General features: G+C 42.8%; 2 protein-coding genes and 2 long non-coding RNA genes across 5 annotated transcripts; 2 read left to right on the top strand and 2 right to left on the bottom strand.

Moving 5' to 3' along the window:
* Positions 1–244: 244 nt before the first annotated feature.
* Positions 245–1,340, top strand: LOC136188387 (uncharacterized). The gene is made up of 7 exons (XM_065976137.1): positions 245–274; positions 330–450; positions 501–602; positions 652–790; positions 841–1,052; positions 1,115–1,211; positions 1,265–1,340. Exons 1-7 carry the CDS (start codon positions 257–259, stop codon positions 1,338–1,340), a joined length of 765 nt encoding a protein of 254 aa, XP_065832209.1. The 5' UTR covers positions 245–256.
* A 122-nt stretch (positions 1,341–1,462) lies between these two features.
* LOC136188558 (uncharacterized) lies at positions 1,463–2,015 on the top strand. Its single transcript, XR_010670238.1, has 3 exons — positions 1,463–1,682; positions 1,720–1,768; positions 1,818–2,015. It is a non-coding gene; the product is annotated as an uncharacterized lncRNA (long non-coding RNA).
* A 397-nt stretch (positions 2,016–2,412) lies between these two features.
* Positions 2,413–4,739, bottom strand: LOC136188556 (ATP synthase subunit beta, mitochondrial-like). Of its 2 annotated transcripts, XM_065976292.1 has the most exons (10): positions 4,407–4,738; positions 4,312–4,357; positions 4,209–4,257; positions 4,128–4,161; positions 4,048–4,075; positions 3,494–3,685; positions 3,246–3,420; positions 3,172–3,193; positions 3,044–3,116; positions 2,413–2,593 (listed from the first exon to the last, which is right to left on the bottom strand). In XM_065976292.1, the coding sequence occupies exons 1-8, from the start codon at positions 4,467–4,469 to the stop codon at positions 3,172–3,174; spliced, it is 609 nt and encodes a 202-aa protein (XP_065832364.1). In that variant the 5' UTR covers positions 4,470–4,738; the 3' UTR covers positions 2,413–2,593; positions 3,044–3,116. The 2 variants fall into 2 exon arrangements, with proteins under 2 accessions (XP_065832364.1, XP_065832363.1); XM_065976291.1 differs by having other exon boundaries at positions 3,044–3,193; positions 4,407–4,739.
* A 5,755-nt stretch (positions 4,740–10,494) lies between these two features.
* LOC136188557 (uncharacterized) lies at positions 10,495–10,851 on the bottom strand. The gene is made up of 3 exons (XR_010670237.1): positions 10,832–10,851; positions 10,699–10,784; positions 10,495–10,643 (listed from the first exon to the last, which is right to left on the bottom strand). It is a non-coding gene; the product is annotated as an uncharacterized lncRNA (long non-coding RNA).
* Positions 10,852–12,825: the final 1,974 nt, after the last annotated feature.

The following is a 12,825-nucleotide window of genomic DNA, read 5'->3' as shown; positions in this document are numbered from 1 at the left end:
AAAAAACCGCGTAGTTTACATTTTCGCGCGCTCGTGTATCGTGTATGAAAAAATGCGCGGGGTCCTAAACACGCTTGGAATGTTAGGCTTTTGGTTTTGGCAGAGAAGTTGAATTGGTCAGGCACCTGGATAGAGTAATTCTTGCCTAGATTTCTGGTAGAAATGAACGCGAATTTGTACATAGAATCTTCGCTGTTTATAAAACTCGCGTCGCTTAGCTCCCGGACTCGAAGCCCGTACGTAGTGTGCTCGAGAAATGGAACAATGCAGATCAGTAGCCTGCCTATACGACAGCGGCTTCGTTTTCTCAACCTACTATACCGTTTTAGGTTCGTCAGTGGAGATTCGTAGGAATTTGTGGCTGGGTCGTCGTACTTTCACCGATTCCGTGCGTGGCATTGACGTTCTTATCGCACTGGAGCCTATTTCATCCCATTGCGTGGATCCAGGGTGCGCTTCTACGCTTCTCGCTCGCTCCCACAACCGAGACGACCCTCTAGATTCCCTCGGAACGATCCTATCGGCAAATTTCGTCGCCTTTTGCTCTCTTTTCGGCTTCCTGGCCGCCTTCTCGACGTTCTCCTTCAGTGGGATTGTCCGAGGTACGATCGTCGAACGAAGCGGATGCAGAAATGCTGAAATGAATTATAGCCAAGCCACAAGTCTATTCGACGCGACTCGAACGATGGATGTGCTCTTTCGTTGGCTTCAAACTCATTTCCTTACTTCTCCATACACTTTGCGGTGCTCTATATGCCAAGCTGTCGCTTTGGCTATTCCTCCCGGACGGGTAATGAATTTTAATTAAATTTCAGTATCTAATCGATAAACTATATCTAGTTTTATTGAAACTCAAAGTCTGGCTCAGTTTTATGTTCGATATTGCAGTTGGATGGTAATCGTTTTATGGAAAGATGTCGTTGATCGACTTGGCGGGTTCGGAGCGAGCGATAGCGACGACGAATCGAGGAGCTCGTTTTCGCGAGGGAGCCAACATCAATTGATCCCTATTGGCATTGGGAAATTGCATCAACGCACTCGCAGAACAGAAGGCAAGACAAATCTCCTCTAGATTTAATCAATCAATAAAAAATATTTAATATATTTGTTTTAGAAAGGGGGCATGTTCCCTATCGTGACAGTAAGCTGACTCGACTGTTGAAGGACTCTCTAGGTGGGACCTGCTACACTGTAATGATTGCTAATGTTCGGTATGCACATACTAAATGATAATATGTTTGTGAATGCTTTGCTTCTTTTGCAGTCCACTATTTTCTTCGTATTATTTCGTATGCTTTGGACTTGGTACACTTGACATGCTTACGTCACGCGCACGTTAACTCAGTACGCACGCTACAATCGAAATTCAGAGATCGGTCAGGCATTTACTGGCACTTCTATACTTAGAGGCGGGGCTAGTTTTCTCACGTGATATGACAGAAACAAAAGATGCTCTCCTTCACACAGGCGGCACCGCCTCGCCGTCGTCTTCATCGGAAGAGTCAGATCTTGATGTTGCTGTTCAAGTGACCGAACGAAGACCTCGCTCGAGAACGCTCCTCTCCACTTCGCAAACCGCTCGACTTGCCTGGTCTAATCTCACTGTCATTGCTCCGGGAAAGCGACGAGGCCTCTTAGAAGAAAACGACAGATGACGCCAGACAAGTGCATTTTGGAAGAAGGTATTCTAGGCCTACCTTTTTAGATGTATTTCTGTAGTCAGTGGTGTTGCCAATCCCGGAGAATTGCTTGCAGTTATGGGAGCAAGGTATCCCTCTCTTCCTTGCCCCACTCGCTCACCTACTTTCTTATTTCAGTGGAGCGGGAAAATCTACATTCATGAACGTTCTTTCCGGCCGAAATTTGTCCGGCCTCGACGTATCCGGCTCGGTGTTTTACAACGGATTGGACGCCAGTGGCGTGAGCGAAACAGTGACTGCATACGTCCAGCAGGAAGATCTTTTCATTGGGACTCTAACTGTCCGCGAGCACATTGTCTTCCACGTGAGCCAGAGCAGCAGAGTACTTAGTGCTCACGCGTGTATGAAATAAAGATATCTATAAGCGGAAGCCTTGTTCTCTTTTTGACAAACTGGTACACCTGACTCACCTGACTTACAGCTAAGCTGCGCCCACGTATACAATCGTTCTAAATGCCCGGATTAGACGACCACCGCCCCCATTTTCCTAAATTTGAAAAATGGGGGCGGTGGTCGTTTAATCCGGGTATTCATATCCCGGATTTAACGTCATAACTGCCCGGATTAGACGACCACAGCCCCCATTTTTCAAATTTGGGAAAATGGGGGCGGCGGTCGTCTAATCCGGGCATTTAGAACGATCATTAATACGTCGGCGCAGCTGAGCTGTAGTCAGATGAGTCAGGTGTACCAGTTTGTCAAGAGAACTAGCTTTCTGCTGATAAATATCTTTATTTCATACACGCGTTAGTACTAACTACTCCACTAGTGCCTACTCAAAGAAACTACTCTAAAGTAAAATAAACTGCTCTATATAGACTTTCTCTCTTCACAAAGGCGTTCTCATCCGTGACGTCTGTAATTGCCCCCACCTTCTCTGCACAGCTTCATACCTAAACAAGATTTTGAACTGCAAACTCTACTACTTCACGATTCATGGGGGGTATTGTTTACAGTTTCACCCATGTTGGAAGTCATTTTCAACCGTGACGGTTCAAAATGTTGAAAGTCTCAAAACCCCAAACCGCGGCAATTATTTAATTAATTAATTCGTGAGCTAATTTAGTTCACGTAAAAGTTAATTCATTATTTAATAAATTAAATTTGTAATTTTGGGTTTTGAGACGTTTCAGCCGGGTCGTTTTGAACTGTAAAATTACTTACTTAATTAAAATTAATTAATTATTTAAGAACAATTAATTAATTAATTAATTAATTACAACGGTTTGGGTTTTGAGACATTTGCAACCGGGGGCAATTTGATCTGTGAACTAGATTTACTTCATGCTTTTGAGGTCATTTTCAACCGTCAACTGTACGAGCTCAGCTAAAAACCGACTTACGATAAACGATCCCCAAAAGAGGCCCCGGCCCCAGCGAAGTTTCAGAGCAGTAGTGACAAACGAATGCAAACGGCTAATAGAAAAAAGCTCTATTATTTATTGGACCAAGCGTAAGCAATTCGATGAACTCAGGCGCTTCTTGATGAACTCCTACACAGAAGAAATCAAATAAATCTTTATTATTTTAATCTAGTGTCTTTACCTTGATGATGGAACAGGGCCTCTTTCGTCGATTGGCTCTCCAATAACGTTGATGATTCGTCCAAGCGTTTCGGGGCCCACGGGAATGGCGATTGGTCTGCCTGTGTCAACGACGCTTTGGCCACGCACGAGACCTTCGGTTCCATCCATAGCGATCGTCCGAACGGCATTCTCTCCTACGCAAAAAATAAATATTAATAAAAAATATTGTCAAATTTAATTCGACTTAAATTTTAATCTGATTTTTACCTAAATGTTGAGCGACTTCGAGAATGAGACGGCCTCCTTCTCCGCCTTGGACTTCGAGTGAGTTGAGAATAGGTGGAAGTCCTTCGTCAAATTGGACGGCGACCACGCGGCCGGCTACGCCCGCTTTCATTGGCGCCGGTGCCGGTGCTGCCGGTTTCGGCTTCGAGCCGTTCAAAAAGAAGCGATGGTTCGCTGTGAGACGGGAGAACTGTTGTGAGTTTAGGGGCCACGCTTCTAGTTGGGTCAATGGGAGAGGTTCGCGCGAGTGTTTGTGGATGCTGAGGCGCTTTGGAGCGGTGTGAAACGAGCGGATCATAGGTACGGGGCGGGGTACCCGTTGCACGCCTCCGTACTGTACCTCTTCTCTAACAACTAAAGACGATCACCCGCGACTGTGGCTTAAGCCCGGAGCGGGGCCGCCACCGATACTGGTAAGGTTTAGGGGGTTAGGTACAGCAAAAAAACTTTAAGTCCGCACTAGGCGTAAGATGTGTAATTTAGAATCGCTTGCTGTGGAAGGACAGGGTAGAGTGGGCGTGGTTTTCGTAGCGAACCTGCTGGGTGACGATCGCGATTTTCCTCCTAAAAGCGACGAGATTCCATCGATATCGAGTTCTAAGATGAACTAGCGTACCATTGGCTCTCGTTCGAGCTCTGCTTCGTCCTCCCTATACGAGAAATGACGCGGAATGCTTCGAGTGTTAGAGCGCCTTACGACGATTCGTCGAATACTCCCGCTTTTCTCTTCTTTTTCTCGTCGCCGCCTGCGTTTAAATTCCAATGAAAGGTCTCGAGTATGATTTCGAGCGATTTCTCACCGGCTTCTTCCATTTCTTCGGCTTGTTGCCCCGAAGGAGGCCCCACCTAGGAATGCAGTCGAATTTCCGCGAAAATCCCCAGTGTTTCGACTCACCGATTCGTCGTCGTCATCGTCGGCGCTGCTAATATCGCTTTCGAGCGAATCTGCGACCGACATGGCCAAAAAATCACGTGGTTGGAGAAATAAATAATAATTAAACGCGTGTAAACCAAGAGTCCTCAAAATCTTTCCTCACTACTAATTAGAACTATGAATAAGATGCACATAAGTAGATCGAGTTAAACCTGCGTACATACGTGGACTAAAATTTCGTGCTAACAGAGTGAGTCCGCACAAATATTACCCTCAGGTAATTAAAAATAATGCGAACACCTCTTGTGCGTACAGGATCGGCCTAAGCGACGAAATATCGCTTTCGCCGCGTTCGTCGACTAGCTATTCCAGTACTTTAGTGTTTCCTTGAGCGATTGAAATCAAGAATTAGGACGAGGAATTTATCTACGAAGCGAGGAAGGTACAACAAACTCGACGTTTCATTCATTGTGTAAACCCCGTATGTCATCAGAAGTTTGGGCTGTTTTAAGCGACGAAAATATCACTTTCGCCGTTCGTCGACTAGCTATTCCTGTACTCTAATGTTTACTTGAGCGACTGAAATCAAGAATTGAGACTAGGAATTTATCTACGAAGCGAGGAAGGTACAATAAACTCAATGCATGCTTCATTTGTCGTAAACTCCGTATATTGCTTCACCTTACGACTTTTTGACTTGGAGAAGTTCGAGATGTCTTGCGCAATCAATAGTCGTTTACGAGATTCGTTGTCAGATGCGTTTTTCACGTTGAATTAAGAGTTCACTTTCGTTAGACGACAACATACGGGGTTTACACAATGAATGAAGCGTCGAATTTGTTGTACCTTCAACGCTTCGTAGATAAATCCCTAGTCCCAATTCTTGATTTTAATCGCTCGAGTAAACATTGGAGTACTGGAAAAGCTAGTCGATGAACGGCGAAAGCGATCTTTCGTCGCTTGAGTCGATCCTGCACGTGCGAGAGGCGTTCCAACATCTATACTACAAAGGACGCTGTGAAGGGCGGAACGTGAGTGGGAATCACTGAATCGGGGCGTCTAGCAACGGTCACAAACCTGCGTCAATCAAACAGTCTTCCACCGAAGAGCAGAGGTATAACTAAGATCTCTCCATATACATATTCAGTCAGCCAAATAACAACTTCAATGACTGCAACTACTGCAACTACTGCAATGACAGCAACTACTGCAACGACTGAAACTACTGAAACTACTGCAACGACTACAACTACTGCAACGACTGCAACGACTGAAACTACTGAAACTACTGCAACGACTACAACTACTGCAACGACTGCAATGACTGCAACGACTGAAACTACTGCAACTACTGCAACTACTGCAACGACTGAAACTACTGCAACGACTGCAACGACTGCAACGACTGAAACTACTGCAATGACTGCAACGACTGAAACTACTGCAACTACTCCAACTACTGCAACGACTGAAACTACTGCAACGACTGCAACGACTGCAACGACTGAAACTACTGCAATGACTGCAACTACTGCAATGACTGCAATGACTGCAATGACTGAAACTACTGCAACGACTGCAACTACTGCAACTACTGCAATGACTGCAACTACTGCAACTACTACAATGACTGCAACTACTGCAACTACTGCAATGACTGAAACTACTGCAATGACTGCAACGACTGAAACTACAGCAATGACTGCAACGACTGCAACTACTGCAATGACTGCAATGACTGCAACGACTGAAACTACTACAACTACTGCAACTTCTGCAATGACTGCAACGACTGCAAAGACTTCAACTACTGCAACGACTGCAATGACTGCAACAACTGAAACTACCGCAACTACTGCAACGACTGCAACTACTGAAACGACTGCAATGACTGCAACTACTGCAACTACTGCAATGACTGCAACGACTGCAACGACTGAAACTACTGCAACTACTGCAACTACTGCAACTACTACAACTACTGCAACTACTACAACTACTGCAACTACTGCAACTACTGCAATGACTGCAACTACTGAAACTACTACAACTGCTGCAACGACTGCAACGACTGCAACTACTGCAACTACTGCAACTACTGCAACTACTACAACTACTGCAACTACTGCAACTACTGCAATGACTGCAACTACTGCAACTAGTACAACTGCTGCAACTACTGAAACGACTGCAACTACTGCAACTACTGAAACGACTGTAACGACTGCAACGACTGAAACTACTACAACTACTGCAACGACTGAAATGACTGCAACGACTGCAACTACTACAACTACTGCAACGACTGCAACTACTGCAACTACTACAATGACTGCAACGACTGCAACTACTGCAACTACTGCAACTACTACAACGACTGCAACTACTGCAACTACTGCAACTACTGCAACGACTGTAACGACTGAGACTACTGCAATGACTGCAACTACTACAACTACTGCAACGACAACTACTGCAACTACTGCAATGACTGAAACTACTGCAGCTACTGCAACGACTACAACTACTGAAACGACTGCAATGACTGCAACGACTGAAACTACTGCAATGACTGAAACTACTGCAACTACTCCAACTACTGCAACGACTGAAACGACTGAAACTACTGCAACGACTGAAACTACTGCAACTACTCCAACTACTGCAACGACTGAAACGACTGAAACTACTGCAACTACTCCAACTACTGCAACTACTGCAATGACTGCAACGACTGAAACTACTGCAACTACTCAACCTACTGCAACGACTGCAATGACTGCAACGACTGAAACTACTGCAACTACTGCAATGACTGCAACGACTGAAACTACTGCAAAGACTGAAACTACTGCAACTACTCCAACTACTACAACTACTGCAACTACTACAACTACTACAACTACTGCAATGACTGCAACTACTGCAACTACTACAATGACTGCAACGACTGCAATGACTGCAACGACTGCAACTACTACAATGACTGCAACTACTACAACTACTGCAACGACAACTACTGCAACTACTGCAATGACTGCAATGACTGCAACTACTGCAACTACTACAACTACTGCAACTACTACAACTACTGCAACTACTGAAACGACTGCAACGACTGCAACGACTGAAACTACTGCAATGACTGAAACTACTGCAACTACTCCAACTACTGCAACGACTGAAACGACTGAAACTACTGCAACGACTGAAACTACTGCAACTACTGCAACTACTGCAATGACTGCAACGACTGAAACTACTGCAACTACTCAACCTACTGCAACGACTGCAATGACTGCAACGACTGAAACTACTGCAACTACTGCAATGACTGCAACGACTGAAACTACTGCAAAGACTGAAACTACTGCAACTACTCCAACTACTACAACTACTGCAACTACTACAACTACTACAACTACTGCAACTACTGCAACGACTGAAACTACTGCAACTACTGCAACACATACAACGACTGCAACTACTGCAACGACTGAAACTACTGCAACGACTGTAACGACTGCAACTACTGCAATGACTGCAACTACTACAACTACTGCAAAGACAACTACTGCAACTACTGCAATGACTGCAATGACTGCAACTACTGCAACTACTACAACTACTGCAACTACTACAACTACTGCAACTACTGAAACGACTGCAACGACTGCAACGACTGAAACTACTACAACTACTGCAACGACTGAAATGACTGCAACGACTGCAACTACTACAACTACTGCAACTACTACAAAGACTGCAACTACTGCAACTACTGCAACTACTGCAACGACTCTAACGACTGCAACTACTGCAACTACTACAACTACTGCAACTACTACAACTACTGCAACTACTGCAACTACTGCAATGACTGCAACTACTGCAACTACTACAACTGCTGCAACGACTGCAACGACTGCAACTACTGCAACTACTGCAACTACTGAAACGACTGCAACGACTGCAACGACTGAAACTACTACAACTACTGCAACGACTGAAATGACTGCAACGACTGCAACTACTACAACTACTGCAACGACTGCAACTACTGCAACTACTACAATGACTGCAACGACTGCAACTACTGCAACTACTGCAACTACTGCAACGACTGCAACGAGTGAAACTACTGCAACTACTGCAATGACTGAAACTACTGCAACTACTGCAACAACTGCAATGACTGCAACGACTGAAACTACTACAACTACTGCAACTACTGCGCAAAGACTGCAACTACTGCAACGACTGCAATGACTGAAACTACTGCAACTACTGCAACGACTGCAACGACTGCAACGACTGAAACTACTGCAATGACAGCAACGACTGCAACTACTGCAACTACTGCAACTACTACAACTACTGCAACGACTGAAACTACTGCAACGACTGAAACTACTGCAATGACTGAAACTACTGCAACTACTGCAACTACTGCAACGACTGCAACTACTGCAATGACTGCAACTACTGCAACTACTCCAACTACTGCAACGACTGAAACTACTGCAACGACTGCAACGAGTGAAACTACTGCAACTACTGCAACCACTGCAACGACTGCAACTACTGCAACGGCTGCAATGACTGCAACGACTGAAACTACTGCAACTACTGCAACGACTACAACTACTGCAACGACTGCAACTACTGCAACGACTGCAACGACTGAAACTACTGCAACTACTCCAACTACTGCAACTACTGCAACTACTGCAACTACTGCAACGACTGCAACTACTGCAACGACTGAAACTACTGCAACTACTCCAACTACTGCAACTACTGCAATGACTGAAACTACTGCAACTACTGCAACTACTGCAACTACTGCAATGACTGCAACTACTGCAACGACTGAAACTACTGCAAGACTGAAACTACTGCAATGACTGCAACGACTGAAACTACTGCAACTACTACAATGACTGCAACGACTGAAACTACTGCAATGACTGCAACGACTGCAACGACTGCAATGACTGCAACGACTGAAACTACTACAACTACTGCAACTTCTGCAATGACTGCAACGACTGCAAAGACGTCAACTACTGCAACGACTGCAATGACTGCAACAACTGAAACTACCGCAACTACTGCAACGACTGCAACTACTGAAACGACTGCAATGACTGCAACTACTGCAACTACTGCAATGACTGCAACGACTGCAACGACTGAAACTACTGCAACTACTGCAACTACTGCAACTACTGCAATGACTGCAACTACTGCAACTACTACAACTACTGCAACTACTGCAACTACTACAACTACTGCAACTACTGCAATGACTGCAACTACTGCAACTACTACAACTACTGCAACTACTGCAACTACTACAACTACTACAACTACTGCAACTACTGCAACTACTGCAATGACTGCAACTACTGCAACTACTACAACTACTGCAACGACTGAAACTACTGCAACGACTGCAATGACTGCAACGACTGAAACTACTGCAATGACTGCAACGACTGCAACTACTGCAACTACTGCAACGACTGCAACTACTGCAACGACTGCAACGAGTGAAACTACTGCAACTACTGCAATGACTGCAATGACTGCAACGACTGAAACTACTACAACTACTGCAACCACTGCAACGACTGCAACTACTGCAACGGCTGCAATGACTGCAACGACTGAAACTACTGCAACTACTGCAACGACTACAACTACTGCAACGACTGCAACTACTGCAACGACTGCAACGACTGCAACTACTGCAACTACTGCAATGACTGAAACTACTGCAACTACTCCAACTACTGCAACTACTGCAACTACTGCAACGACTGCAACGACTGAAACTACTGCAACTACTCCAACTACTGCAATGACTGAAACTACTGCAACTACTCCAACTACTGCAACTACTGCAACTACTGCAACGACTGCAACGACTGAAACTACTGCAACTACTCCAACTACTGCAACTATTCTTACCTGTTATATCTTTAATCTTTGAGAGACTCCAACAGAATGATTTTGGACCTACAAATAAACAGGAATTTTGTTATGCGTTTGTAGCGCGAGTATGACAATCAAAGCGGCTTCGCATGACGCGTCTGTGCCAAAATTCGGAGTCACGTCTTTGCGTGATTTTCAGCTGACCTGTCAGCGGCTTCTACATCTATTATATAGTTCATTTACGAACGTCAGTAAAGTTCTTTGTGAAGGAAGAAACGCAGGCGCGTTCGGGAACGTACGCCTGATGATAGACGCATCCTGGAAATAAATCAATTGCACGTACGTCGCCACAACTTCAATAGAAAACAGGTACCGGAATCGAAGACGGCAAGAGCGGACGATTCCGTCCCCCCGCCGGCGTTCTCTTGCAACGACAACGTGCTGACAGGACACGTGCAGCTGAGGCCAGAGAATCAATAAAAATCCGAAGTCTCTATGATACTTACTTGTCTAAGTGCACGTGAATCCCCCAGTGGCACGCTAGGATAATAGTAAAATTTGAATTTTTAAGCAATTTACGTTATCCTTCTTACCTGCATCTTCAAGAAACCGTGCAGACGATCCGGACTGAACAAGAACAGGCTGAGAAACGAAAGAAAAGAATCATTAAAATCCAATTTCTGTTTAAATTGAGGGCCTAATCTTTAATTCTTAGAGCCTAAATATTAAATTGAGGGCCTAATCTTTAATTCATAAGGCCTAAAGATTAAATTGAGGGCCTAATCTTTGATTCTAAGGACCTAAATATTAAATTGAGAGTCTAATCTTTAATTCATAAGGCCTAAAGATTAAATTGAGGGCCTAATCTTTGATTCTAAGGACCTAAATATTAAATTGAGGGTCTAATCTTTAAATCTTAGGGCCTAAATATTAAATTGAGGGCCTAATCTTTGATTCTTAGGAACTAAATATCAAATTGAGGGCCTAATCTTTAATTCTTTAGGCCTAAATATTAATTTGAGGGCCTAATCTTTGATTCTTAGAGACTAATTATTAAATTGAGGGCCTAATCTTTGATCCTAAGGACATAAATATTAAATTGAGGGTCTAATCTTTAATTCTTAGGGCCTAAATATTAAATTGAGGGCCTAATCTTTGATTCTTTAGGCCTAAATAATAATTTGAGGGCCTAATCTTTGATTCTTAGGGCCTAATTATTAAATTGAGGGCTTAATGTTTGATTCTTAGGGACTAAATATCAAATTGAGGGCCTAATCTTTAATTCTTTAGGCATAAATATTAATTTGAGGGCCTAATCTTTGATTCTTAGGGCCTAATTATTAAATTGAGGGCCTAATCTTTGATTCTAAAGACCTAAATATTAAATTGAGGGTCTAATCTTTAATTCTTAGGGCCTAAATATTAAATTGAAAGACTAATATTTGATTCTTAGGGCCTAAATATTAAATTGAGGGCCTAATCTTTAATTCTTAGGGCCTAATTATAAAATTGAGGGCCTAATCTTTGATTCTAAGGACCTAAATATTAAATTGAGGGTCTAATCTTTAATTCTTAGGGCCTAAATATTAAATTGAGGGCCTAATCTTTGATTCTTAGGGCCTAAATATTAAATTGAGGGCCTAATCTTTGATTCTTAGGGCCTAAATATAAAATTGAGGGCCAAATCTCTAATTCTTTAGGCCTAAATATTAATTTGAGGGCCTAATCTTTGATTCTTAGGGCCTAATTATTAAATTGAGGGCCTAATCTTTGATTCTTAGGGCCTAAATAAAAAATTGAGGGCCTAATCTTTAATTCTTAGGGCCTAAATATTAAATTGAGAGCCTAATCTTTAATTCTTAGGGCCTAAATATTAAATTGAGAGCCTAATCTTTAATTCTAAAGACCTAAATATTAAATTGCGAGCCTAATCTTTGATTCTAAGGATCTAAATATTAAATTGAGGGCCTAATCTTTGATTCTAAAGACTTAAATATTAAATTGAGGGTCTAATCTTTAATTCTTAGAGCCTAAATATTAAATTGAGGGCCTAATCTTTGATTCTTAGGGGCTAAATATTAAATCGAGGGCCTAATTTTTAATTCTAAGGGCCTAAATATTAAATTGAGGGCCTAATCTTTAATTCTTAGGGCCTAAATATAAAATTGAGGGCATAATCTTTAATTCTTAGAGCCTAAATATTAAAATGAGGGCATAATCATTGATTCGTAGGGACTAAATATTAAATTGAGAGCCTAATCTTTAATTCTTAGGGCCTAAATATTAAATTGAGAGCCTAATCTTTAATTCTAAAGACCTAAATATTAAATTGCGAGCCTAATCTTTGATTCTAAAGACTTAAATATTAAATTGAGGGTCTAATCTTTAATTCTTAGAGCCTAAATATTAAATTGAGGGCCTAATCTATGATTCTTAGGGGCTAAATATTAAATCGAGGGCCTAATTTTTAATTCTTAGGGCGTAAATATTAAATTGAAAG

This window comes from Oscarella lobularis, chromosome 6 (genome assembly GCF_947507565.1).
Source record: "Oscarella lobularis chromosome 6, ooOscLobu1.1, whole genome shotgun sequence".
NCBI classification, from domain to species: domain Eukaryota; kingdom Metazoa; phylum Porifera; class Homoscleromorpha; order Homosclerophorida; family Oscarellidae; genus Oscarella; species Oscarella lobularis.
Note: the sequence above shows the minus strand (reverse complement) of the source record. Positions and strands in the feature narration are given on the sequence as shown.